General features: G+C 48.0%; 1 protein-coding gene across 1 annotated transcript in view; it reads left to right on the top strand.

The window, feature by feature from the left end:
• LOC116990046 (E3 ubiquitin-protein ligase TRIM39-like) overlaps positions 1 to 24,485 on the top strand; it is a 35,866-nt gene extending 11,381 nt beyond the window's left edge. Inside the window, exons 5-6 of the mRNA XM_033047571.1 lie at positions 22,238 to 22,349; positions 24,344 to 24,485. Of these exons, the coding sequence (XP_032903462.1) occupies positions 22,238 to 22,349; positions 24,344 to 24,485 (254 nt within the window). The remainder of the gene's footprint in view (positions 1 to 22,237; positions 22,350 to 24,343) is intronic.
• The last annotated feature ends 3,281 nt before the right edge of the window (positions 24,486 to 27,766 follow it).

Below are 27,766 nucleotides of genomic sequence, written 5' to 3'. Positions count from 1 at the left end.
TGAACCTTGAGGGAAGCACAGTTAGAAGTTGGGGGTTACCTGTTCATGGTTTCTTCCATGACCAGTTCTTTGAGTTGGTGAGATGCTAAGTAATTTATGTTACTTGCCAGGTCTTCATCCATGGGAGCACCCAGTGATGTGGTAATATCAAACTTGGATGATTGTAGAGATACTTCCTCCATTCTCCCCTGGGAATGTTCCCCCCTTGTGCTTCCTTATTCTGATTCTGAGTAGTCCCCATATAACCATATAATATAACCATATAAAAATTACAGCACGGAAACAGGCCATCTCGACCCTTCTAGTCCGTGCCGAACACGTATTCTCCCCTAGTCCCATCTACCTGCACTCAGACCATAACCATCCATTCCTTTCCCGTCCATATAACTATCCAATTTATTTTTAAATGATAAAATCGAACCTGCCTCCACCACCTTCACTGGAAGCTCATTCACACACAGCTACCACTCTCTGAGTAAAGAAGTTCCCCCTCATGTTACCCCTAAACTTCTGTCCCTTAATTCTCATATCCCCTTGTTTGAATCTTCCCTACTCTCAGTGGGAAAAGCTTATCCACGTCAACTCTGTCTATCCCTCTCATCATTTTAAAGACCTCTATCAAGTCCCCCCTTAACCTTCTGCGCTCCAAAGAATAAAGCCCTAACTTGTTCAACCTTTCTCTGTAACTTAGTTGCTGAAACCCAGGCAACATTCTAGTAAATCTCCTCTGTACTCTCTCTAATTTGTTGACATCCTTCCTATAATTAGGCGACCAAAATTGTACACCATACTCCAGCATTGGCCTCACCAATGCCTTGTACAATTTTAACATTACATCCCAACTTCTATACTAAGAATGGGGAACCTTCAATGGGGAAGATATAGTGCTGCTCCGTGTACGAGGCTGCTGGCAAGGTCTGTTGAGGGGACTCGTGCTGATATCGCTCCCTCCGATGGAGCTTATCATTGTGGAGCAACTTCTCCACAAGTTGCTCCATCTGGGGGAGTCGTCCTCGGACGCTTCTCGTGAGGGAGGGTATCCCTCTTCCCCGGACTCATCCGAGTCTATGGGTCTGGCAGACTTATGGGTGGGTTTACGCCCCGCCGGGAGCACCACGGTGCTTTCCTCCTGCACCAAGTCTGCTGCTGCCGGTTCTGATGCCGGCGGTAATGTCGGTGAAAATTACCGTCGCCCGTTACTGGGAATGCTGCGGTCTTCAGCAGCTGGTTTCCCCGCAGACCGTCTCTTCGACATTTTTGGGGCTCTGAAACACAAATATTTTTTCAAGCTCGATCAGAAAGCGTAGAGTAAGTAGTTCAGCTTCTCTTACCTGCCGCCTTTTTTAAATCCAAACGGCTGGGAGGACACAGTGCCTCTTCCAGTCCGTTGTGCGCGTTGCGTTCAGACGTAATGACGCGCACGCAGACGGACGGCCCTTCTTCACGTGGTTACTCGCGTGACTCCGAAGTAAAATTGGAGATTTGATCTCCCACTAAACTCATCAGCTGGGAAGCATCATTGAGTCAGAGGTTTAGACTCTCCTACCTTGGGTCAAATAGTGTGGATATTCACCTTAAAAGCATTCTGATGTGCTCTAAAGAAAAATATCCTTACCTGTCCAACATCTCCTTATATCCCAGCCCTTGGCTTCAGACCTGATGAAATTATCGTAAAACCTTTTGCACCCTCTCTAATTTGCTAACAACCTTATTGTGTCAAACGCTGTATTTAATATCCTGGCATATGAAAGCATGAGTGACAAACACATTTTTCACTACCCTGCCTGTCACTGTTGCATCTTCCATGGCACTGTGTACCTGCAGCCCGAGATCTCTCAGTTCTATAAAGTTCCCCGTTTACTTTGTATGTCCTGCCCTGGTTTGTCTCAGCAAAGTGCATCACCTCACCTTCACATGAATGAATCCCACCTGCCGTTCATGAGCCCAGTGTCCCAGTTCACAGGGATCCCATTTACTCTCAGATAACCTTCTTCACTCTCCACAATGTCACCAATTTTAGTTCCATCTGCAAACTGACTAACGGTGCAACCTACATACACACCCAATCGTGTATATAAATAAGGAACAACAGTGGACTCTGTCTCCAGTCTCAAAAGTGACACTCTACCAACATCCTCTGTCTGTGACCTTCAGGTAAATGTTGTATTCCATCGGCTAGTTCTTCCAGTGCGGCCTCTCATGTGATGTGTAGAAGTTGCATCTCTCAGAGGGCAGTGAATATCTGGAATGTTGTGCCCAAGATGGTGGTGAAAAGCTGATTTATTGGATATGTGCAACTTGGCTAAAAATAACTATTTGATAGATCGAAAAATTAAGATTATGGGGAAAATCACTCAGAAGAGGAATTGGTGCCAGATTTGAGTATAGGAGCAGGGAGGTTCTACTGCAGTTGTACAGGGTCTTGGTGAGACCACACCTGGAGTATTGCGTACAGTTTTGGTCTCCTAATCTGAGGAAAGACATTCTTGCCATAGAGGGAGTACAGAGAAGGTTCACCAGACTGATTCCTGGGATGGCAGGACTTTCATATGAAGAAAGACTGGATAGACTCGGTATGTACTCGCTAGAATTTAGAAGATTGAGGGGGGATCTTATAGAAACGTACAAAATTCTTAAGGGGTTGGACAGGCTAGATGCAGGAAGATTGTTCCCGATGTTGGGGAAGTCCAGAACAAGGGGTTTAAGGATAAGGGGGAAATCTTTTAGGACCGAGATGAGGAAAACTTTTTTCACACAGAGAGTGGTGAATCTCTGGAATTCTCTCCCGCAGTAGGTAGTTGAGGCCAGTTCATTGGCTATATTTAAGAGGGAGTTAGATGTGGCCCTTGGTGCAGGAGTAGGCCTTTCGGCCCTTCGAGTCTGGAACGCCATTCAATATGATCATGGCTGATCATCCAACTCAGTATCCTGTACCTGCATTCTCTCCATACCCCCTGATCCCTTTAGGCACAAGGGCCACATCTAACTCCCTCTTAAATATAGCCAATTAACTTGCCTTAACTACCTTCCGTGGCAAAGAATTCCAGAGATTCGCCACTCTCTGTGTGCAAATTTTTTTTCTCATCTCGGTCCTAAAAGATTTCCCCCTTATCCTTGAACTGTGACCCCTTGTTCTGGACTTCCCCAACATTGGGAACAATCTTCCTGCATCTAGCCTGTCCAACCCCTTAAGAATCTTGTAAGTTTCTCAATCTTCTAAATTCTAGCGCGTACAAGCCGAGTCTATCCAGTCTTTCTTCATATGAAAGTCCTGACATCCCAGGAATCAGTCTGGTGAACATTCTCTGTACTCCCTCTATGGCAAGAATGTCTTCCCGCAGATTAGGAGACCAAAACTGTACACAATACTCCAGGTGTGGTCTCACCAAGACCCTGAACAACTGCAGTAGAACCTCCCTGCTCCTATACTCAAATCCTTTTGCTATGAATGCTAACATACCATTCGCTTTCTTCACTGCCTGCTGCACCTGCATGCCTACTTTCAATGACTGGTGTACCATGACACTCGGGTCTTGTTGCATCTATCTTTTTCCTAATCGGCCTCTCAGAATGTGGGCTGCACCATGCAGGACAGAGATAAGGAGACATTACTGTAAGCAGAGACTGGGGAACGTTTGGAATTCCCTGCACAGCCACCGGGCTGTGGAGACTCAGTTATTCAGTGCTCATGGAGCCGAGAGCCAATAGACAATAGACAATAGGTGCTGGAGTAGGCCGTTCGGCCCTTCGAACCAGCACCGCCATTCAATGTGATCATGGCTGATCATCCCCAATCAGTACCCCGTTCCTGCCTTCTCCCCATATATAATATAACCATATAACAATTACAGCACGGAAACAGGCCATCTCGACCCTTCTAGTCCGTGCCGAACACGTATTCTCCCCTAGTCCCATCTACCTGCACTCGGACCATAACCCTCCATTCCTTTCCCGTCCATATAACTATCCAATTTATTTTTAAATGATAAAAACGAACCTGCCTCCACCACCTTCACTGGAAGCTCATTCCACACAGCCACCACTCTTTGAGTAAAGAAGTTCCCCCTCATGTTACCCCTAAACTTCTGTCCCTTATCCCCTGACTCCGCTATCTTTAAGAGCCCTATCTAGCTCTCTCTTGAAAGTATCCAGAGAACCAGATTCCAATGCTCTCTGAGGCAGAGAATTTCACACTCACAGCTCTCTGTGAGAAAAAGTGTTTCCTCATCTCCGTTCTAAATGGCTTACCCCTTATTCTTAAACTGTGGCCCCTGGTTCTGGACACCTCCAACATCGGAACATGTTTCCTGCCTCTAGCATGTCCAAACCCTTAACAATCTTATATGTTTCAATAAGAGACCCTCTCATCCTTCTGAACTACAGAATGTTCAAGCCCAGCCGCTCCATTTTCTCAGCATAAGACAGTTCCGCCATCCCGGGGATTAATCTTGTAAAACTCCCTCAATAGCAAGAATGTCCTTCCTCAAATTACGGGACCAAAACTGCACGCAATACTCCAGGTGTGGTCTCACTAGGGCTCTGTACAACTGCACAAGGACCTCTTTGCTCCTATACTTGACTCATCTTGTTATAAAGGCCAACATGCCATTCGCTTCCTTCACTTCCTGCTGTACCTGCATGCTTACTTTCATAGACTGATGAACAAGGACCCCCAGATCCCGTTGTACTTTCCCTTTTTCCAACTTGATGCCATTTAGATAATAATCTGCCTTCCTGATTTTTATACCAAATTGGATGACCTCACACTTATCCACATTAAACTTCATCTGCCATGCATCTACCCACTCCCCCAACCTGACCAAGTCACCTTGCATTCTCATACCATACTCCTCACAGTTCACACTGCCACCCAGCTATGTGTCATCTGCAAATTTGCTAATGTTACTTTGAATTCCTTCATCCAAATAATTGATGTATATTGTAAATAGCTGCGGTCCCAGCACCGAGCCTTGCGGTACCCCACTAATCACTGCCTACCATTCTGAAAGGGCCCCGTTAATCCCTACTCTTTGTTTCCTGTCTGCCAACCAATTTTCTATCCATGTCAGCACTTTATCCCGAATACCATGTGCCCTAATTTTGCCCACTAAACTCGTATGTGTGACCTATTCAAATGCTTTCTGAATGTCCAGGTACACTACATCCACTGACTCTCCCTTGTCCATTTTCCTAATTACATCCTCAAAAAATTCCAGAAGATTAATCAAGCATGATTTCCCCTTCGTAAATCCATGCTGACTCGGACTGATCCTGTTACTGCTATCCAAATGTGCGGCTATTTCATCTTTTATAATTGACTCCAGCATCTTCCCCACCACCGATGTCAGGCTAACTAGTCTATAATTCCCTGTTTTCTCTCTCCCGCCTTCCTTAAAAAGCCATGGTTGTACATTACAGAATTAGGCCCTTCGGCCCATCACGTCCATGACCACCTTTTCCCCAGCTCAACTAATCGATTTGCTCACATTACATCGCTATTCTTCTACACATCACCTAGTGCCTTAAGTATAGTGATTATATCTTATTCCACCACCTCCTCTGTAGCATGTTCCACATATCACCAACTCTCAGTGTAAAGAAAACTTCCAACTCAGAACCACTTTAAAACTCCTTGCTCTAAAGATAAACATGCACTCTCTTGATCTGATATCCCTGAATGCAAATAAGGTTTTAATAATCTACCCTGCATCCTGCTGCAGATTTTGACAACCTTCTCATCTATCCACAATTTTTGAGTCCTCCACAGACTAGTAAGATTAAACGAGAACTTACCAGTTGGAAGTTTGATCTCTATTTTATGAGGAGTTAACATTGAGGGACTACGTGAAGAAGTAGGCCGTCCAGGCGCACGCGTGTCAAACTTCAAAGCAGCGGTGTGAAATCACAGATGATATACTCCGAAGCACAATAGTAAGCTACGTGATACAAACTTAACTTACCTTTGATCTTATTAGGGTGGGAGCAGAGGGCACGTAGTCTCTCGACGTAACTCCTCAAAAAATAAAGATCAAACTTCAAACTGGTAAGTTCTCGTTTAATCTTACTATTTTACTTCGGAGTCACGAGTGTGACTACGTGAAGATTTTAAAGCTTCTGTGATTTCAGGCCGTAGATTGAGTTCTGGCGTATCACTGCATTTTGCTTGACTCTATGAGTGAACACAGTTAATAACATGCAAAACCATCATACAGGTTTAATTAATTAATGGTTTATATTATGATAAACATTATGTGTCCCTTTTTAATCACTAGGGACATCTTTTACTGAATTCAACCCAGTACCATCAAATACACCAGGGTCTGCAATTTCTTTGTGAGAATACTTGTGAAACATCCTTTCACTTGCCCATCCTGCGGCCGTGAGGATATGGTCTATTGGCACGTCCAAATCCTTGGCCGCCAATGTTGCCGCCACCCTGGTGGAATGAGGTTTAAATTTGTCCGTATCAATTCCTGCATCCAATAGCACCTTCTTCAGCCATCTTGAAATTGTTTGTGTTGTCACTTTTATGTGTGGCTTTTTATGGCTGATGAATAATGCAGATTCTGCACCTCTCAGATGTTTGGTAGTTTCAATGTAGTATTTTAAATATGTAACTACGCAAAGTCTTTGATCTGAAGGATATGCTGAAAAACCCAATTTACACCACAAGACTCCTGGTCTGCTCTGTTTTAGCAGGTCATAGACATAGAATGTAATTTCCTCTGAATTAATTCCCATTCTGTCTATCCTTAACTTGTGTAATGTTTGTACTCTTTGGGCTGAGACTAAAGCCATTAACATGACTACTTTCATCGTAATTTTGTCTAACGACAAATTTGAGATGGGATCCCAGTGGCTAAGTAGCGATAGTACATCCCTCACATTCCAGATTTCCGTATATCTCGGTATGGGACGTTTAGCATTAAAGATGCCTTTCATGTACAGGTGCACAACCTTTTATCCGGAGTTCCGGAAACCCAAAAGCTCCGAAAACCGGACATTTTTTCCAGGATGTCGTCTGCACACCAAAGCTCGCGTTTGGCACCAAACTTGACCCGAAACGACCCACGGTCAACCCAGGTCTGTACTCTGTAGCGGCTGCCTCCTCCCCGGAGAGCAGGGAGACACTTAAACATCCGTAAATCATTGCTTAAATGTTAGTCAGTTAGTTTGGAGGGCTTTTATGTGGGGTGGGGGGGTGAAGGGGGAAACTTTAATTCTTAGTCCCCTACCTGGTCGGAGAGGCGGGGAGCGGGCAATGCCTTACCGGGTCGCCGTGCAGTAAGCTCCGGAGCGCTGTGGCCGCCGACTCCCAACATCGCGGAGCTGGGGCTGCGGGCGTCCGGCCGCGGGCAGCGCCGGTTGTAGCTCCGACCCCGGCAACTCTACCCCTGGCTGCGCGGCGCTCCAAATCCAGCGCCGCCCGCGGCCGGACGCCCGCAGCCCCAGCTCCGCGATGTTGGGAGTCGGCGGCCACAGCGCTCCAGAGCTTACCGTACGGCGACCCGGTAAGGCATTGCCCTCTTCCCGCTGGTATCCCAGCGCTGTGGCCGCCGACTGCCAACATCGCGGGGCTGCGGGCGTCCGGCCGCGGGCGGCGCTGGATTTGGAGCGCCGCGCAGCCAGTGGTAGAGTTCGCCGGGGTCGGTGCCCCAACCGGCGCCGCCCGCAGCCGGACGCCCGCAGCCACAGCTCTGCGATGTTGGGAGTCGGCGGCCACAGCGCTCCGGAGCTTACTGCACGGCGACCCGGTAAGGCATTGCCCGCTCCCCGCCTCTCCGACCAGGTAGGGGACTAAGAATTAAAGTTTCCCCCTTCACCCCCCCCCCACATAAAATCCCTCCAAACTAACTGACTAACATTTAAGCAATGATTTACAATGATTCCCCGGTCTCCGGGGAGGAGGCAGCCGCTCCAGACTTTTCAAGCCGCCCGCGCTGCCTACCTAATCTATGCTAAAAATCTTCCATTCCGAAATCCGAAAAATTCCGAAATCCGAGAAGTGTCTGGTCCCAAGGCTTTCGGATAAAAGGTTGTGTACCTGTATCTACAAATCAAAGGGTGTGATCCTAGAACTTCACGTTCCGATGGTTTCGATAAGTATGCCGACAAAGTACTCCTTGCTGTATTGATCGCACTATAGCTTAAGTTATCATCAAAATGTAATTTTGACACGAATTCTATAACATCTGAAGTGTCTGCAGTGTCGTAAGAAATATTTTGTGTTGAACAAATTGTTCCCATTTCTTAATGTAAGAGATGTACTGCTTCTGGGTACTATCCCTGCATGATCCTGTAATTACATCCATAGAGCGATCTGATAGCCTTCTTCCAACATATGGTCTTTTTAGAATCTGCAAATCAATAAATCAATATGATCATGTAAAGGATGAAATTCACCAGTTACAGGGTGCACAAGTAGGTGTTCTTGTCTAAAGACATTCATAATGGGTTCAGTCACCATTTTTAACACCAATGGATGCCATGTTTGTGTGGGCCATCTGGAACCACCAACAATCGTGAAGCAGAATCTTGTTTGATCTTCTGTAGACACCTACTGATCAGACAAAAGGGAGGAAATGCATACAAAAACATTCCACCCCAATTTAACGTAAACGCATCTACCCCTTGTCGCACCTGGGTCTGGCTCCCATAAAACACTATTTGCCAAACACAAATCAACCTACTGAAGAAAGGTCTCGACCCGAAACATCATTCACTCCTTCTCTCCTGAGATGCTGCCTGTCCCGCTGCGTTGATGTTGAGAGGTTGCAGGGTGACCTAGACAGGTTGAGTGTGTGGGCAGATGTAGTATAATATAGATAAATGAGAGGTTATCCACTTTTGTGGCAAAACAAGGGGGCAGATTATTATCTCAATGGGGTTAGGTTAGGTAAGGGGGAGGTACAGTGAGACCTAGGTGTCCTTGTACACCGGTCGCTGAAAGTTGGTGTGCAGGTACAGAAGGCAGTGAAGAAAGCTAATGGAATGTTGGCCTTCATAACAAGAGGATTTCAGTATAGGAGGAGAGAGGTCCTTCTGCAGTTGTATAGGGCTCTGGTAAGACCACATCTGGAGTATTGTGTACAATTTTGGTCTCCGAATTTGAGGAAGGACATCCCTTTGAGGTAGGTTCACGAGATTGATCCCTGGGATGGCGGGACTGTCATATGAGGAAAGATTGAAAAGACTAGCCTTGTATTCACTGGAGTTTAGAAGGATGAGAGGAGATCTTATAGAAACATAAAATTATAAAAGGGCTGGACAAGTTAGATGCAGGAAAAATGTTCCCAATGTTGGGCGAGCCCAGAACCAGGGGCCACAGTCTTCGAATAAAGAGGAGGCCATTTAAGACTGAGGTGAGAAAAATCGTTTTCACCCAGAGAGTTGAGAATTTGTGGAATTCCCTGCCACAGAGGGCAGTGGAGGCCAAATCACTGGAAGGATTTAAGAGCTCCAGGGGCTAGTGGAGTCAAGGGATATGGTGAGTAGGCAGACACGGGTTATTGATTGGGAACAATCAGCCATGATCACAATGAATGGCGGTGCTGACTCGAAGGGCCGAATGGCCTCCTCCTGCACCTATTTTCTATGTATGATTACTCCAGCTTTTTGTGTCTATCTACAATTCAACCCTCTCTGGTCCGGAAGTGGTTTAGTTCACGCCCCCTCGCGGCACGGGCAATTACATGTCAACACGCTGCAGCGTCCTTAACTGGGTCGCCGCTCCCCGCTCACACCCCCCCCCCCACCCTCAAACTTCACCCCACAACCCTCACCCCCTCGCCATCAGCCCCCAAATCCCTCTCACCTTCGCCGCCATCTCCCCCTCTCTCACGTCACCGGGCTGCAGGGACTCGGGCAGCGTCTGTGGGGCGGTGAGATGGTCATTGCTCGGGGTCGGGAACCTGCCTGATGCACAGATTCTGCCCGACCCACCGGGTTTACCAGCTCCTCCCCGGGGTCACACATCATTCCCACCGTCTTTTATTGACACGCCCGCGCTCAACTCCCATCCCCGCCTCCCACATTTCTTTTTATCCCCCCCCCCCCCCTCCTCCTTCCACCTTCCACCTCCTCCTCCGAGCCAGCACCACCATTCAATATGATCATTGCTGGTCATCCTAAATCAGGGTGAAAAATGGATTTCCTCATCACTCCCTAATGGCCCACCCCTTATTCTTAAACTGTGACCCCCTGGTTCTGGACTCCCCCCAACATCGGGAACATTTTTTCTGCATCTAGCCTTTTTCACAGAGAGAGTTGTGAGTGTGGAATTCTCTGCTTCAGAGCGCGGTGGAGGCCAGTTCTCTGGATACTTTCAAGAGAGAGCTAGTTAGGGCTCTTAAAGATAGCGGAGTCAGGGGATATGGGGAGAAGGCAGGAACAGGGTACTGACTGGGCAAGATCAGCCATGATCACATTGAATGGTGGTGCTGCCGAATGGCCTAATCCTACACCTATTGTCTATAACCTGTTTTACACATTTCTAGAAGACCCCTTTCATCCTTCTAAATTCCAGTGAATACAAGCCGTTGATCCATTCTTTCACTATATGTCAATCCTACCTGTTGTATTAACTGGATAACACTGAGATAGGACTTTGTCACTGGATCTATGTACACATACAATAATGAACCAACACCAATGGCCTTTGTTACATCAGGCAGAGGCTGACATGACAGGCAGCGGGTGTTATAATAAATCTGATTTAATATGTGCAAAGCCATGTTACAATGTCACCACAAGCTGCACAAAAACGTGCAGAACAAACATCCATTACATCAATAGTCAGATTTTCTATAAATTACAGTTTCCCAAAGAGCAACAGATGCAACAATAGTCAATGGGGATTGGATAGATGTTGTATACATAGACTTTGGTAAAGTTGACGACAAGCTTCTTATAGAACATAGAAAAGTACAACACAGGCCCTTCGGCCCACAATGTCCATTCTGAACACGATGCCAAAATAACCTCATCGAATCTGCCTGTATGATCCATAATCCCCCCATAACCACGTGCCTCTTAAACACCACTATCATATCTGCCTCCACCACCACCCTTGACCACGTGTTCCAGGCTCCCATCACTTTGTAACAAAGTAAAACTTGCCCACACATCTAAATATGACTAAAACTCTCATCTTGTTTGTTTCTATGTCTGTCTGTGCGGAGTTCCTGAAATTACGCCAAAACGGTACAAAATAGCACTACAATTATGGACCACCTTAATCACCGTTGTCCTGTGGTGTGCTGTAACAAGTTTAGTTCAGATTGATGGTATATTTTACAAGTCATTCACATTGTGAACTTTTACAATGTAACACTGTGTTTCTAAAGTCTAAAAGCATCATGTTCGGCATGGACATTGTACTGCGCTAGGAATTTACAAAATACAGAGAAAAGACAAAGAGACGGAGAACACGGACAGAATCTTCAAACCCCAATCGTTGACATCACGGCTTGTTGGTGACCATGGTCCCCAATTCCTCATAGTTCATACAGTCTGTAATCTTCATCTGTCCAGTGATCTCCCCTCCCCCTACACGTCCCCACAGTGTCAGGCTGGGGGGCTCTGGGACCATGGACAGGGGGCTCACATCTGACACAGAGACGGGACAGCAGCAAACTTGTTCCCCATCACCCAGCAACGGGGTGCACTGTGACCCCCCACGTACACCGGTCCACACTCTGCAACACTCCCGGTCGCACACCGTCACGCTCCTTGTTCCTGCGAGAGAGAAGGAGAGAGGGAGAGAGGGAGAGAAGGTCCTGTGTTAGTGACCGGACATTATGGCCCATCCATCCCATGCACTAGGGGGCAGCATCACCCCACAAAGTTAGCTGAGAGAGAGGGGGTGTCCGGGGGGCAGATGGGAGGGGCGACGGAGAGCAGCGTTGCAGGGAGTGAGTCGCTGACCCGGCGGCTGCAGCAATCTTCTGCGACGCAGGTGTAGGTGCAGGTGCAGGTGTGCTGCCCCGGGTCCGGCAGGTACAGCACGGCTCCGGGGAAGGTGGCGTTCCCCACACCGGGATCCTGCGATCGCCGCTCCCACCGGTAGGTGACGGGGCAGCCGCTGACGGTGGAGCAGTTCAGCGTGAGATGCGACGAGTTGCGGCTGACCTCCACGGTCGGTGTGGACATCGTCTCTGCAAGGCAGCACAGTGTAAAGTCCAGCTAAACCGCAGGGAGTTCAAGTCCATAGCCCACTAAAGGCGGCAGCACCAGCAGATATGGTGGTAAAGAAGGCGTGTGGTGTGTCTGACTTCAATGTATAGGGGCATTGAACACAAGATGTAGGAAGTCATGATGCAGTTGTATACGACTCTGGTTAAGCCCCATATGGAGTATTGTGTGTAGTTTTGGTCGCCCCATTACATGGGGGATGGTGCAGAGGTAGTTTACCAGAATGCTGCCTAGATTAGATGGTTTCAGCTACAGGGAGAGGTTGGGTTGATTTTGGATTTGGATGTGGAGAGGATGTTTTCACTCGTGGGAGAGTCCAGGACTAGAGATCATAGCCTAAGAGTTGTAGGACTTTGATTTAGGACGGAGACTAGGAGAAATCTCTTTAATCAGAGGGTGGTGAATCTGTGGAATTCTTTGCCACAGAAGGCTGTGGAGGCCATCAGTGGATATTTTAAAATCAGAGATAGATAGATTCTTGATTAGTATGGGTGTCAGAGGTTATGAGGAGAGGGCAGGAGAATGGGGTTGGGAGGGAGAGATAGATCAGCCATGATTGAATGGCGGTGGACATGATGGGCCGAATGGCCTAATTCTACTCCTATCACTTATTGATAATAGGTGCAGGATTAGGCCATTCGGCCCCTCGAGCCAGCGCCACCATTAAATGTGATCACGGCTGGTCATCCACAATCAGTACCCGTTCCTGCCTTCTCCCCATATCCGCTGACTCCACTATCTTTAAGAGTTCTGTCTAGCTCTTTCTTGAAAGCATCCAGAGAATTGGCCTCCACCGCCATCTGAGGCAAATAATTCCATCTCGTCGTCTGGGAATCGCCGGCAGTTAAATGAAGCCAAGCACTACTACAGATCACTAAATTGATGGGTTCACAAATGGAAAGTGTTAAAAATGCTTTGTGTAAAATGGAATTATTTGCAACGCTTTCAGTGTCCTTTAGGTGGCGACTCTTTGCATTCCTTGTGCTGTGTGCAGGCGGGTGGGACCAGACCAGAATGCCCAGGGGGTCAGCATGTACCATGTGGGCCGAAGAGCCAGTCTGGATACTGTACAACTCTCCACGATGCTACTCACCGACCACTCGCAGCTCAAACTGCTCCCGGTCACGGTTCCTCAGCTCCCTCCCCAAGTAATTTATCTGCACCTCGTACGTCCCCTGGTCACCCGGACTCACGGCCCGCAGCTCGATGAAGGCGTCCCGTCCGAAGTGGACCCTGTCCCTGTAGGACGGGCGGACCCAGTGCGGATATTCCGGGCTGTCAGACTTCCAGGCCAGGATTGCAAGATCGGGTTGGATCCGCTCCATCACCACCACAAACCTCTCCTGGCTGTGATGTAGGACGGGGAACCTCACCGTTCCACCCACGGGGACGGTGGTGATGGAGCCGGCGATGGCTGACGTTCCTGCTCTGCACAGCACCGCAGTGTGGAGGCCTGCAACACAACAAGGGCCGGGGATGGTACACAATCCAGCGGTGATGGGGGCTGACTGGAGACATGGGACAAGAGCAGACAAGGCACCGTGCAACACGATAGGCAACATGTAGTGGCCGCACCAGTGTGGACCTCTGATCACCGTGCTCAAGGAAGGTGCAGTGGAGGTTCACCAGCACATCGCATGAGACAGATACAGCACAGAAACAGGCCATTCAGACCATATCGCCTCTACCAAAAATGTATCTACACAAACTCATCCCTTCTGCCTACATCCTGCCCATATGGAAAAATGTTCCCCATGTTGGGGGAGCCCAGAACCGAGGGTCACAGCTGAAGAGTAAGGGGTAGGCCATTTAGGACTTTTCACACGGAGAGTTGTGATTCTGTGGAATTCTCTGCCTCAGAGGGCGGTGGAGGTCGGTTCTCTGGAAACTTTCAAGAGAGAGCTAGATAGGGCTCTGAATGATCGTGGATTCAGGGGATATGGGGAGAAGTCAGGAACGGGGTACTGATTGTGGATGATCAGCAACGATCACATTGAATGGCCGAAAGGCCTACTTCTGCACCTGTTGTCTATCGTCTATTGAGATGCGGAAAAACTTCTTCACCCATAGAGTTGCGAGTCTGCGGAATTCTCTGCCACAGAAGGCAATGGAGACCAATTCACTGGATGTTTTCAAGAGAGAGATATATATGGCTCTCAGGGCTAACGGAATTAAGGGATAAGGGGAAAAAGCAGGAATGATGATCATCCATGATCATAGTGAATGGTGGTGCTGGCTCGAAGGGCCTACTCCTGCACCTACTGTTTCTATATTCCTTCAAATCTTCCATATCCCTGTACCTGTCCAAATGTTTAATATCATACTAACCTCTACAGCTTCCTCCGGCAGATCATTCTATAACCCCCCCCACCCCCGGCATCCACTGCCTTCTTTGGCAGATAATTCCACAGATTCACAACTAGTTAGGGAGTAGTTGGAGACCTTTCTACCCCAACTAGTCTGAAGATGTCTCGACCTGAAACATCACCCATTCCCTCTCTCCAGAGATGCTGCCCGTCCCGCTGAGTTACTGCAGCATTGTGTGTCTGTCTGCAAGCTGTTTGTGTGTGAAACTAAACCACAGCCAAGGTTCAGATGAACCCACATCTTAAAGTATGTACAGGAGCCGAGAACATGGTCTGCACAGTGGTAGAGTTGCTGCCTCACAGCGCCAGGGACCCGGGTTTGATCCTGACTACGGTGCTGTCTGCACTTAGTTTGAAAGTTTTCCCTGTGACTGCGTGGGTTTTCTCCGGGTGCCCCGGTTTCATCCCACATCTCCCCTTCTCCACCAGTCTAAAGGTTCGCCTGTTCATTCCCCCCACAGATGCTGCCCGACCCGCTGATTTCCTCCAGCACTGTGTTTTACCGACAATTGTGCACTCCTGACTGGTTTTATTTCAGTTTAGAGATACCTCTACAGCTGGGAACAGGCCCTTCGGCCCATCGATTCAGCGCCGACCAGCGATCACTGATTCTAACCTACATGCACTAGCGACAGGTGCTAGTGGTATCAAGGGAAAAGGGGAGAAAGCAGGCACGGGTTATTGATTGGGGACAATCAGCCATGATCACAATGAATGGCGGTGCTGGCTCGAAGGGCCGAATAGACTCCTCCTGCACCTATTGTCTATGTTTCTATGACAATTTACAGAAGCCAATTAACCTACAGACCTGAGATAGACACAAAAAGCTGGAGTAACTCAGCGGTGGTAGATGATGCCTTGCCGATTGAAAAGTTTCATTGCCCTGTTTCGTTCAACACGGCATTCGAAGAAATATCTGATGACTTCAAGCAAGGTAAAGCTGACACTTTTCCATTATTCTTGTTTCTGACATCTTTAAGCCTTACACCAGACACCTTATAATTTCCCAGCCCCACATAGCCCGGTTTAACCTTCTCCCCAAAATACATAAACACATACCCTTCGTCACTTTGATGACCCACATTCCGAGCCCCCACCCCCTCACCTTTACAATGGAAGTTCAGTCACTCTAAACCTCCATCTCCCACCAGGAAGGATTTAAAGCCCTCCCTTTCTTCCTCGACCGCAGAACCATCCAATTTCCCTCTGCTAACATTACTCCGCCTAGCGGAGCTGGTTCTCACTCTTAATAACTTCTCCTTCGAATCCTCCAAGTCCAAGGCCATACCCCAAACTCTATCTCCATTACATTCCTCGGTTGAAAGGAAATCGTAAAAATTGTAAAGAGCCATGGTTTTCAAGGGAAATTGGACACTTGGTTTGGAAAAAGAGGGAGATCTACAATAGTTATAGGCAGCATGGAGTAAATGAGGTGCTTGAGGAGTATAAAGAATGTAAAAAGAATCTTAAGAAAGAAATTAGAAAATCTAAAAGAAGATATGAGGTTGCTTTGACAAGTAAGGTAAAAGTAAATCCGAAGGGTTTCTACCGCTATATTAATAGCAAAAGGATAACGAGGGATAAAATTGGTCCATTAGAGAGTCAGAGTGGCCAACTATCTGCAGAGCCAAAAGAGATGGGGGAGATATTGAACAGTTTCTTTTCTTCGGTATTCACCAAGGAGAAGGATATTGAATTATGTGAGGTAAGGGAAACAAGTAGAGTAGCTATGGAAACTATGAGGATCAAAGAAGAGGAAGTACTGACACTTTTGAGAAATATAAAAGTGGATAAGTCTCCAGGTCCGGACAGGATATTCCCAAGGACATTGAGGGAAGTTAGTGTAGAAATAGCGGGGGCTATGGCAGAAATATTTCAAATGTCATTAGAAACGGGAATAGTGCCGGAGGATTGGCGTACTGCGCATGTTGTTCCATTGTTTAAAAAGGGGTCTAAGAGTAAACCTAGCAATTATAGACCTGTTAGTTTGACGTCAGTGGTGGGCAAATTAATGGAAAGAATACTTAGAGATAATATATATAAGCATCTGGATAAACAGGGTCTGATTAGGAACAGTCAACATGGATTTGTGCCTGGAAGGTCATGTTTAACTAATCTTCTTGAATTTTTTGAAGATGTTACTCGGGAAATTGATGAGGGTAAAGCAGTGGATGTTGTGTATATGGACTTCAGTAAGGCCTTTGACAAGGTTCCTCATGGAAGGTTGGTTAAGAAGGTTCAATGGTTGGGTATTAATGGTGGAGTAGCAAGATGGATTCAACAGTGGCTGAATGGGAGATGCCAGAGAGTAATGGTGGATGGTTGTTTGTCAGGTTGGAGGCCAGTGACGAGTGGGGTGCCACAGGGATCTGTGTTGGGTCCACTGTTGTTTGTCATGTACATCAATGATCTGGACGATGGTGTGGTAAATTGGATTAGTAATTATGCAGATGATACTAAGATAGGTGGGGTTGCGGGTAATGAAGTAGAGTTTCAAAGTCTACAGAGAGATTTATGCCAGTTGGAAGAGTGGGCTGAAAGATGGCAGATGGAGTTTAATGCTGATAAGTGTGAGGTGCTACATCTTGGCAGGACAAATCAAAATAGGACGTACATGGTAAATGGTAGGGAATTGAAGAATGTAGGTGAACAGAGGGATCTGGGAATAACCGTGCACAGTTCCATGAAAGTGGAATCTCATGTAGATAGGGTGGTAAAGAAAGCTTTTGGTATGCTGGCCTTTATAAATCAGAGCATTGAGTATAGAAGTTGGGATGTAATGTTAAAATTGTACAAGGCATTGGTGAGGCCAATTCTGGAGTATGGTGTACAATTTTGGTCGCCCAATTATAGGAAGGATGTCAACAAAATAGAGAGAGTACAGAGGATGTTTACTAGAATGTTGCCTGGGTTTCAGCAACTAAGTTACAGAGAAAGGTTGAACAAGTTAGGGCTTTATTCTTTGGAGCGCAGGAGGTTAAGGGGGGACTTGATAGAGGTTTTAAAATGATGAGAGGGATAGACAGAGTTGACGTGGAAAAGCTTTTCCCACTGAGAGTAGGGAAGGTTCAAACAAGGGGACATGACTTGAGAATTAAGGGACTGAAGTTTAGGGGTAACATGAGGGGGAACTACTTTACTCAGAGAGTGGTAGCTGTGTGGAATGAGCTTCCAGTGAAGGTGGTGGAGGCAGGTTCGTTTTTATCATTTAAAAATAAATTGGATAGTTATATGGATGGGAAAGGAATGGAGGGTTATGGTCTGAGCGCAGGTATATGGGACTAGGGGAGATTATGTGTTCGGCACGGACTAGAAGGGTCGAGATGGCCTGTTTCCGTGCTGTAATTGTTATATGGTTATATGGTTATTAATGACTGCATCGGTGCTACCTCCTGCACCCGTGCAGATGTCAAGGACTTCTTCAACTCCACCACCATTTTCTATCCTGCAATCAAATTTACCTGGACCATCACCAACACCTCCCTCCCCTTTCTTGATCATACAGTCTCCATCACAGGAAATAGACTATTGATAGACGTCTATTACAAACCCACTGACTCCCACAACTATCTCGACTACACTTCTCCCCAATCTGCTTCCTGCAAAGACTCTATCCCCTACTCCCAATTCCTCCGCCTATGATGCATCTGCGCCCAAGATGAGGTGTTCCATACCAGGACATCCCAGATGTGCTCATTCTTTAGGGAATGGCGGTTTCCCTCTCCCATCATAGATTAGGTCCACACTCGTGTCTCCTTGGTACTCTGCAGCCCTGCCCTTTCTGCCGCCGCATACAACACATAATCCTCCAAAATTTCTGCACCCTCCAACGGGATCCCACCACTAGTCCCATTTTCCCATCTCCATCCCTTTCCATCTTCCGCAGAGACCGTTCCCTCTGCAACTCCTTGGTTAACTCATCCTTTCCCAACCAAACCACTTCCTCCCCAGTACGTTCCCCTGCAACCGCAGAAGATGCAACATCGGTCCATATACCATATAACCATATAACAATTACAGCACGGATACAGGCCATCTCGGCCCTACAAGTCCGTGCCGAACAACCTTTTTTCCCTTAGTCCCACCTGCCTGCACTCATACCATAACCCTCCATTCCCTTCTTATCCATATGCCTATCCAATTTATTTTTAAATGATACCAATGAACCTGCCTCCACCACTTCCACTGGAAGCTCATTCCACACCGCTACCACTCTCTGAGTAAAGAAGTTCCCCTTCATGTTACCCCTAAACTTCTGTCCCTTAATTCTGAAGTCATGTCCTCCTCCCTCAACTCTGTCCAGGAACCCCAACAGTGCTTTCAGGTTAGGCAGAGGTTCACTTGCACCTCCTCCAATCTCATCTGCTGTATCCATTGTTCAAGATGTGGACTCTTATACATCGATGAGACCAAATGCAGACTGGGCGATCATTTTGCTGAACACCTTCACTCAGTCTGCCTGAACCGACCTGATCTCTCAGTTGCTGAACACTTTAATTCTCCTTCCGATTCCCACACAGACCTTTCGGTCCTAGATCTCCTCTATTGTCAGAGTGAGGTTAAACTCAAATTGGCGGAACAGCCTCTCATATTTTGTTTCGGCAGCTTACAGCCCAGTTGTATGAATTGTTCATTTCTCCAACTTCAGTTAGCCCTGGTATTCCCTCTCTCTCTATCCCTCCCTCACCCAAGTCGCATTAGTTTCTCATTTTCACCAAACAAACAGATAACAATGGCCAAAATAATCTTCATTTTTGCATATCTTCCATTCATTGTTCTTTATCTCTTTACATCATCGCCTATATCTCTTGTTTCCCTTTTCCATAACCAGTCTGAAGAAGAGTCTCGAAACAAAATATTACCCATTCCTTCTCTCCAGATATGATGTCCGTCCCGCTGAGTTACGCCAGCTCTTTGAGTCTATCTTCGGTTTAAACCAGCATCTGCAGGTCATTCCTATACATCTTTAAGTAATACCTAGATGCAAAGATTAATTCTATTGTGGACTGAAGGGAAACTGGAGATTTGATCTCCCACTAAACTCATCAGCTGGGAAGCATCATAGAGTCAGAGGTTTAGACTCTCCTGCCTTGGGTGAAATACTGTGGCTATTCACCTGATCTGTGCACATTATTTCCATCTTATAAACATTTTTAAATGCATCCCGATGGGCTCCAAAGACAAATGCCCTTGCCCGTCCAACATCTCCTTATAACCCAGCCCCTCGGACCTGATGAAATTATCGTAAATCCTTTTGCACCCTCTCTAATTCGCTTACGACCTTATTGTGTCAAACCCTGTATTTAATATCCTGACCTATGAAAGCATGTGACAAACACATTCTTCACCACCCTGCCTGTCACTGTTGCATATTCCATGGCACTGTGTACCTGCAGCCCGAGATCTCTCAGTTCTATAAAGTTCCCCGTTTACTGTGTATGTCTTGCCCTGGTTTGTCTCAGCAAAGTGCATCACTTCACCTTCACATGAATAAATCCCACCTGCCGTTCCTGAGTCCATTGGCCCAGTGCACAGGAATCCCATTTACTCTCATATAACCTTCATCACTCTCCACAATGTCACCAATTTTAGTTCCATCTGCAAACTGACTAACCGTGCAACCTACATACACACCCAATTGTGTATATCAATAAGGAACAACAGTGGACTCTGTCTCCAGTCTGAAAAACAACCCTCTACCAACATCCTCTGTCTGTGACCTTCAGGTAAATGTTGTATTCCATCGGCTGGTTCACCCCAGATTCCATGAGATCCAACCTTCCAGAGCGACCTCTCATGTGATGTGTGGAAGTTGCATCTCTCAGAGGGCAGTGAATATCTGGAATGTTGTGCCCAAGATGGTGGAAAAACGCTGAGTTATTGGATATGTGCAACTTGGCTACAAATTAATATTTGATAGATCTAAAAATTAAGATTATTGGGAAAATCACTCAGAAGAGGAATTGGTGCCAGCTTAGATCAGCCATGATCACATTGAATGGAGGGGCAAGCTGAGGAGCGGATCCTAATCCTGCTCCTGTTTTCTTGTGTTCCTATGCTCCTGTGTACCGATAAATTGACAGACTTGACACAGAGGAAATGAAGCAAAGAATAACAATACTTGTTCCTGGGACAATGAGTTTGCTGTGTGGGGTGAGAGTGAGTAGACTAGGCCTGTGTACTCGAGAGTTCGGGTGTATTGGAGGAGATCTCAGTGAAACACAAAGTTCCTAATCGGCTCAGTGGGCTGGATGCAGGAAGGATGTTTCCCCTGTCTGAGGGGTCTGGAGAACGGGCACCCTCTCAGAATGTGGGCTGCACCATGTAGGACAGAGATAAGGAGACATTGCTGCACGCAGAGACTGGGGAACATTTGGAATTCCCTGCACCTCACGTATGTGGTGTGGTGACTCAGTCATTCAGTGCTCTTGGAGCCGAGAGCTATGGTTGTACATTACAGAGTCCGGCCCTTCAGCCCATCATGTCCATGTCACCTTTTCCCCATCTATACTAATCGATTTGCCCACATTACATCACCATTCTTCTGCACCTCACGTATTAAGTGCCTCAAATATAGTGATTACATCTCACTCCACCACCTCCTCTGTAGCATGTTCCGGATATCACCCACTCTCAGTGTAAAGAAAACTTCCAACTCAGATCCACTTTAAAATTAATTGCTCTAAAGATAAACCTGCACTATCCTGATTTGATATCCCTGCATGCGAATACAATTTTGATGATCTACCCGATATCCTGCTGCAGACTTTGACAACATTCCCCGCTCTGCACAATTTTTGTATCCTCCACAGACTTACTAATCACACCTCCTACATTCACATCCAAGCCATGAACATACAACATAAACAGCAAAGGTTGCAGCACCGATCTCTGCTGCACTCCACCAGTCACAGACCTCCAAGCAGAAAAATCATCCTTCTACCGCTACCTTCTACCTCCAACCACCATGACAATTCTGGATCCATTTCACCAGCTCGTCTTGGATCCCACCTGCCTTCACTTTCTGGACCAGCCTTATAAGCGGAACATTGTCATTCCCTCAGTGAAGTTCATATATTGCAATCAGTGTGTTTTTAGTTGTACACACCCATCAAATCCACCCGTGACCCCTCTCTTTCAGCGACCCTACAACCACAAGTCTTCACCCATTCTGTCTAACGCCGGATCATCCTCTGCTTCCTTCCAACCTCTGCTTCCCCTCCGTCTCTCTCACCCTCCACTCAACGAAACAGGGGCAGGTCATCTGGCCCCTCATATCTCCCCCCATTCACTATGATCATGGCGACTCCACCCCACACCTCTACCTCCTCTTTAACAACCTCAAATTACCACTCACCTCAATATCCTCTTGCCTCCATATCTGAATAGCCCGCTTCATTTCTCCATCCCCACCGCAATCTCACAATCCTCCTCGCTCTCCGCACTCGTCCACCCCGTCCACCCTCCCTCACCTCACGAAATTTCCCCCTCCATCCCTGTATAAAAACTCCGGGAAAGATGTCCGTTGTTACCTGATGTGGTTGGGGTGAAACCCTTTGCAAGGTTTCAGTTGTCCGCCCGCCTGTGCCTGAGGCCGAGCGGCCACTCCCCCGGTCCCGCGGCCGCGCTGCCCGAGTCTCCCCCCGACGACTCTCGTGATTCTCTGCTTCTCCCCCCAGTCTCCGTCACCCTGGATGTGGAAACGGCGCATCCGGAGCTCGAGGTGTCTGAGGATCGGAAGAGCATGAGACTCATCTGGTCCGGGCGGATTCTCCCTGACACCGGGAAGAGGTTTACAGACTGGCCGTGTGTGCTGGGAACGGAGGGATTCACATCGGGGAGACATTACTGGGAGGTGGAGATGGAAGAGGGGAGTATGATCTGGAGTCTGGGGGTCGCCGAAGAGTCTGTGGAGAGGAAGAGAGGGGTCACACAGACCCCGAAGACTGGAGTCTGGAGCATCTGGCGGTGGAATTACGAGTTTAATGCACTCGCCTACCCTACACTCCGTCTCCCCGCCCGTCCCATCCCCGACAGGGTGGGAGTTTATCTCAGTTACGAGTCCGGGACAGTTTCATTTTACGACGCGGACACCAAGTCCCATCTCCACACCTTCACTGGGAATAAATTCACGGAGAAACTTTATCCTTTCTTCTGGACTTGGCATGAATACCAGTGGATGAGAATCTGCTCCGGTTCCGCTCCGGGTGTGTAAAAGGGTCGGGTCCCAGGACCGGCGTCAGGAGCGGGGCTCAGGGGCTGTGGGCCAGAAACCCGGTGGACAACAGTTCTGCGCTGAACGGCTCCCATTTAATCCCCAAATTCCGCGTCGTAAAAACCCCAGTGAGCGCGGAAATAAAACCAGGGGGAATGTAAATGTGGGAATAGTGAAATAAACAGCAACTGAAATCAGAGCTGTCTGTCGATCCATTCATTTTAACGCATTAACGTTAACGGAATGGAATGTTCCGGCATCGGAACAGAAATTACTTTTGTGAAAATATAAAGATTGACACAATCGCCCTTCCCGCGGGTTCAGCAGCAACCGCGGGCGGCGGGTCCTGAGCTCCGGGTCCTAAAGTCCGCCAAATCCTGTCCCTTCCCACCCAAACCACCCCCACCCCTGGTACTTTCCCTTGAAACCGCAGGAAATGCTACACTTGTCGCTTTACCTCCCCCTCAACGCCATCCAAGGACACAAGCAGTCTCTCCAGGTGAGGGAGAGGTTCACCTGCACCTCCTCCAAACTCACTTATTGCATCCGCTGTTCCAGGTGTCAACTGCTCTACATCGGTGAGACCAAGCGCAGGCTTAGCGATCGCTTCGCCCAACACCTCCGCTCAGTTCGCAATAACCAACCTGATCTCCCGGTAGCTCAGCACTTCAACTCCCTCTCCCATTCCGAATCCGACCTTTCTGTCCTGGGCCTCCTCCATGGCCAGCGTGAGTCCCACCACAAATTGGAGGAGCAGCACCTCCTATTTTGCTTGGGTAGTTTACACCCCAGCGGTATGAACATTGGCTTCACCAATATCAGGTAGTCCTTGCTTTCTCCCTCCTTCCCCTCCCCTTCCCAGCTCTCTCACAGCCCACTATATCCGCCTTCCTCTTTCCCGTCCCCATCCCCCGCCCACACACATCAGTCTGAAGCAGCGTCTCGACCCGAAAAGTCACCTATACCTTCTCCATAGATACTGCTTCACCCGCTGAGTTTCTCCAGAATTTTTGACTACCTGAGAATTTAAAGTGCGTTTGCAGCATTTGCTCTCCACACAACAGATTCATTTTTTCGGAACGGATCTTTTGAAGAATGAGTTCAAACCCAAGGAGGGAGGAAATTGGTGTAAACTTTGCTTTAACAGCCAATGAGTGGGTGCTTCGAACTGACACGACATTAACGTCATTTAATGATTTAAAGGGCTGTTGTAATACAACAGTCGGCGCAAGGCAGGGCCAGATTTACCTATAAGCTTCACAAGTTTGAGCTTAGGGGCTCGAAATCTAGGGGGGCCTGGGCCGGTCCGGATTTACTGAAGCCTAAGGCCTCAAAATCTAGCAGGCCTCCGGTCAAGGTGTTTTTTTCCCCCAGAGTAAAAAAAATCCAGAGAAAAATGTTTTTTGCTGCAATATCAATGTTTCCACTTTGACGGAAATTACCCGAAATTCTGGTTCCGGCCCGCTGGATGTTTTGGGGGAAAATTGAGACCATCCGCGCCTGCGCAGTTGGGGGAAGCCGGTGACGCAGTAGCGACGCAAAATGACGCTGTCTCTCCGGACGTGCGCAGTGGGCCCGGCCGGGTTCTGATTTCCATTTGCACTCCACACAATCAACTCGATGCCTCGGGCCTTGGGGACCAAACCAGTGGCTGGGTATCTGCGGCGGTTCCTCTCCGGGTGTGTAAAAGAGTCGGATCCCGGGACCGGTGAAAGAAACGGGGCTCCTATTTTAATCCCCAAATTCCACGTCGCAAAACCCATGTGAAATCAGAGCTGTCTGTCGATCCGTTCATTTTAACTCGTTAACTGCGTCCATCAACGGAACAGAAATACTATTGTGAAAATATAAAGATTGAAACTTGTGATAAGGTCCCACAAAGGAGATTAGTGGGCAAATTTAGGGCACGTGGTATTGGGGGTAGAGTGCTGACATGGATAGAAAATTGGTTGACAGACAGGAAACAAAGTGTAGGGATTAACGGGTCCCTTTCAGAATGGCAGGCAGTGACTAGTGGGATACCGCAAGGCTCGGTGCTGGGACCGCAGCTATTTACAATATACATCAATGATTTAGATGAAGGGATTCAAAGTAACATTAGCAAATTTTCAGTTGACGCAAAGCTGGGTGGCAGTGTGAACTGTTAAGAGGATGCTATGAGGATGCAGGGTGACTTGGACAGGTTGGGTGAGTGGGCAGATGCATGGCAGATGAAGTTTAATGCGGATAAATGTGAGGTTATCCACTTTGGTAGCAAAAACAGGAAAGCAGATTACTAAGATTGGAAAAGATTGGAAAGGGGGAAGTACAACAGCGATCTGGGGGTTGTTGTTCATCAGTCGATGAAAGTAAGCATGCAGGTACAACAGGCAGTGAAGAAAGCGAATGGCATGTTGGCCTTTATAACAAGAGGAGTTGAGTATAGGACCAAAGAGGTCCTTCTGCAGTTGTACATGGCCCTAGTGAGACCACACCTGAAGTATTGTGTGCAGTTTTGGTTCCCCTAATTGGAGGAAGGACATTCTTGCTATTGAGGAAATGCACCGTAGGTTTACAAGGTTAATTCCCGGGATGGCGGGACTGTCATATGCTGAGAGAATGGAGCAGCTAGGCTTGTATACTCTGGAATTTAGAAGGATGAGAGGATATCTTATTGAAACGTGTAAGATTATTAAGGGATTGGCCACGCTAGAGGCAGGAAACATGTGTGCCCAGGAATCTGAAATCTGAGACCCTTTCCACACAGTCCCCATTGATGAAGAGGGGTTTGGGGGCTGCACTATTCTTACGGAAGTCTATGATAATTTCCTTTGTTTTTGTGGTGTTTAGGATGAGGTTGTTGTCTGAACACCACGCTGCCAGTCTTTGGACTTCCTCCCTGTAGGCTGTCTCATCTCCTCCTGAGATACGTCCAACCACAGTCGTGCCGTCCGCAAACTTGACGATGGTGTTGGTGGAGTGGGCGGGGGCACAATCGTGGGTGTAGAGGGCGTAGAGGAGGGGACTCAACACACAGCCTGTGGGGAGCCGGTGCTGAGTGTGATGGGGGTGGAGAGGTGATGGCCCAGTCTGACGGTCTGGAGGCGGTTAGACAGAAAGTCCTTGATCCAGAGGCAGATGGGTTGGGAGAGTCCTAAATCCATGAGTTTGGTGACCAGTCTGCTGGGGATGATGGTATTGAAGGCGGAGCTAAAGTCAATGAAAAGCATCCTCACCTGGTGTTCAAGGTGGGTCAGTGCAGTGCGAAGAGCAGTGGCGATGGCATCCTCAGTGGACCTATTTGCTCTGTAGGAAAACTGGTATGGATCGAAGGTGGGCGGGAGGCTGACTTTGATGTGCTGCTGGACCAGCCTCTCGAAACACTTCATGATGACTGGTGTGAGACCGACCGGTCGGTAGTCGTTAAGGCCGCTGATAACAGGCTTTTTTGGTAGTGGGATGATTGTGGCAGACTTCAGGCACGATGGGATGATGGATTTGGACAGGGACAGGTTGAAGATTTTCGTGAAGACCTCGGAGAGCTGGTCTGCACATTCCTTCAGAACCCTTCCTGTCACGCCATCCGGGCCCGCAGCCTTCCTCGGGTTCACCGCCCTGAGCACCCGCCTCACTTCATGCTCCTGCACAGTGAGGGTGTAGTTGTTGTTGTTAGGGGCTGGTGGGAGAATGGTGACGAGCTCTTCTGGTTCTGTCTCGAAGCGAGCAAAGAAGCAATTCAGCTCCTCTGCCAGTGAGGCGTCGCCGTCGGCCGTCGTGCTGTTGCTGGGCTTGTAGTTGGTGATGTGCTGGATGCCCTGCCACACCCGCCGTGGATCGTTGTTGTTAAAGTGGTCCTCTATCTTCCTCTTGTGGGCCGCTTTGGCATCCCTGGTGCTTTCTTCAGGTTGGCTCTAGCAGCACTGTACAGGGCTCTGTCGCCAGACCTGAAGGCGGTGTTGCGGTCCTTGAGGAGAGTTTGGACCTTCATTCAGTGTAATCGTTGACAACGTATTACAATTGTTGAGCGTAATTCAGCGAGGAGGAGGTCACTGCGAGGGCACCGACAGCGTTTGATGCCTCCCTGGCTGCTCTGAGCTCGTCAACTCTGCTTCTTCAAGGCCAGCAGCGCTTTCTTCTGCAAACGGAACATTCCTGGTCAGGTACCGGGAGTCACAACGACCCTCTCTCACACCGTCCCCCTCCTCTCTCTCGCCCCCTCCCTCTTTCACCCTCCCTCTCTCACTCCCCCTTTCTCACCCCCTCACTGTCTCACCCATTCCCTCTCTCTCACACCCCACCCTCTCTCTCACCCCCCTCTCTCTCGTCCCCATCACCTCCCTCCCTCCCCTCCATCCACTCCTTTCCTCCATCGCCTCTCCCTCCATCCACCTCCCTCACCCTCTCCCACTATCCTCCCTCCCCTCCATCACCTCCCCCCCTCTTCTTCCATCATTGGCCTCTCCTCCCCCTTCATCCCCCCAAATACCTCTCCTCCCAACCCCCCCTCCCCCCAATCTATTAGGTATGTTACAATACCTTCAGCGGTGCTGCAATTCTGCCACTGGCCGTGTGCGCGATTTTGACGAGTTTGAGGGGGGGGGGGGGGGGGGGTTCCGACCCGGTCCTGGATTATATTTTGTTGGAGTGCAAGATTTTGCTAAAGAATCGTTCCGACTGCCCTTTTGTGTGTTTTAAAAAAAATTCGCCCGACAAGTTAATAACAGGAGTGATTTTTAAATCAGCTTCTGAAGCCGTCAACGCCAACAACGGGGCCGGATTTTATGTAGGGGACAGGTAAAATAAAGTAGTTTCTTTTTATGTATAAAAGTGTTTCTTAAGATGCATTTAATTCACATTTTAAGTTGCGAAACAGTGATTTTTCCCCCCGAAGAACCGGCAGTGTTTTTGCTGCCGATATGGGGGACTAAAATTACTGCAACCTCAACGTTCCAAATGGTCGCGTTCCAGAAAATCCCACTCGCAAGCTGATTTAAATGGCCATTAATTGACAGGT

Source organism: Amblyraja radiata, chromosome 30, assembly GCF_010909765.2.
Source record: "Amblyraja radiata isolate CabotCenter1 chromosome 30, sAmbRad1.1.pri, whole genome shotgun sequence".
NCBI classification, from domain to species: domain Eukaryota; kingdom Metazoa; phylum Chordata; class Chondrichthyes; order Rajiformes; family Rajidae; genus Amblyraja; species Amblyraja radiata.
The sequence above is the reverse complement of the archived record's forward strand: the minus strand, read 5'-3'. Positions and strand labels throughout refer to the sequence as shown.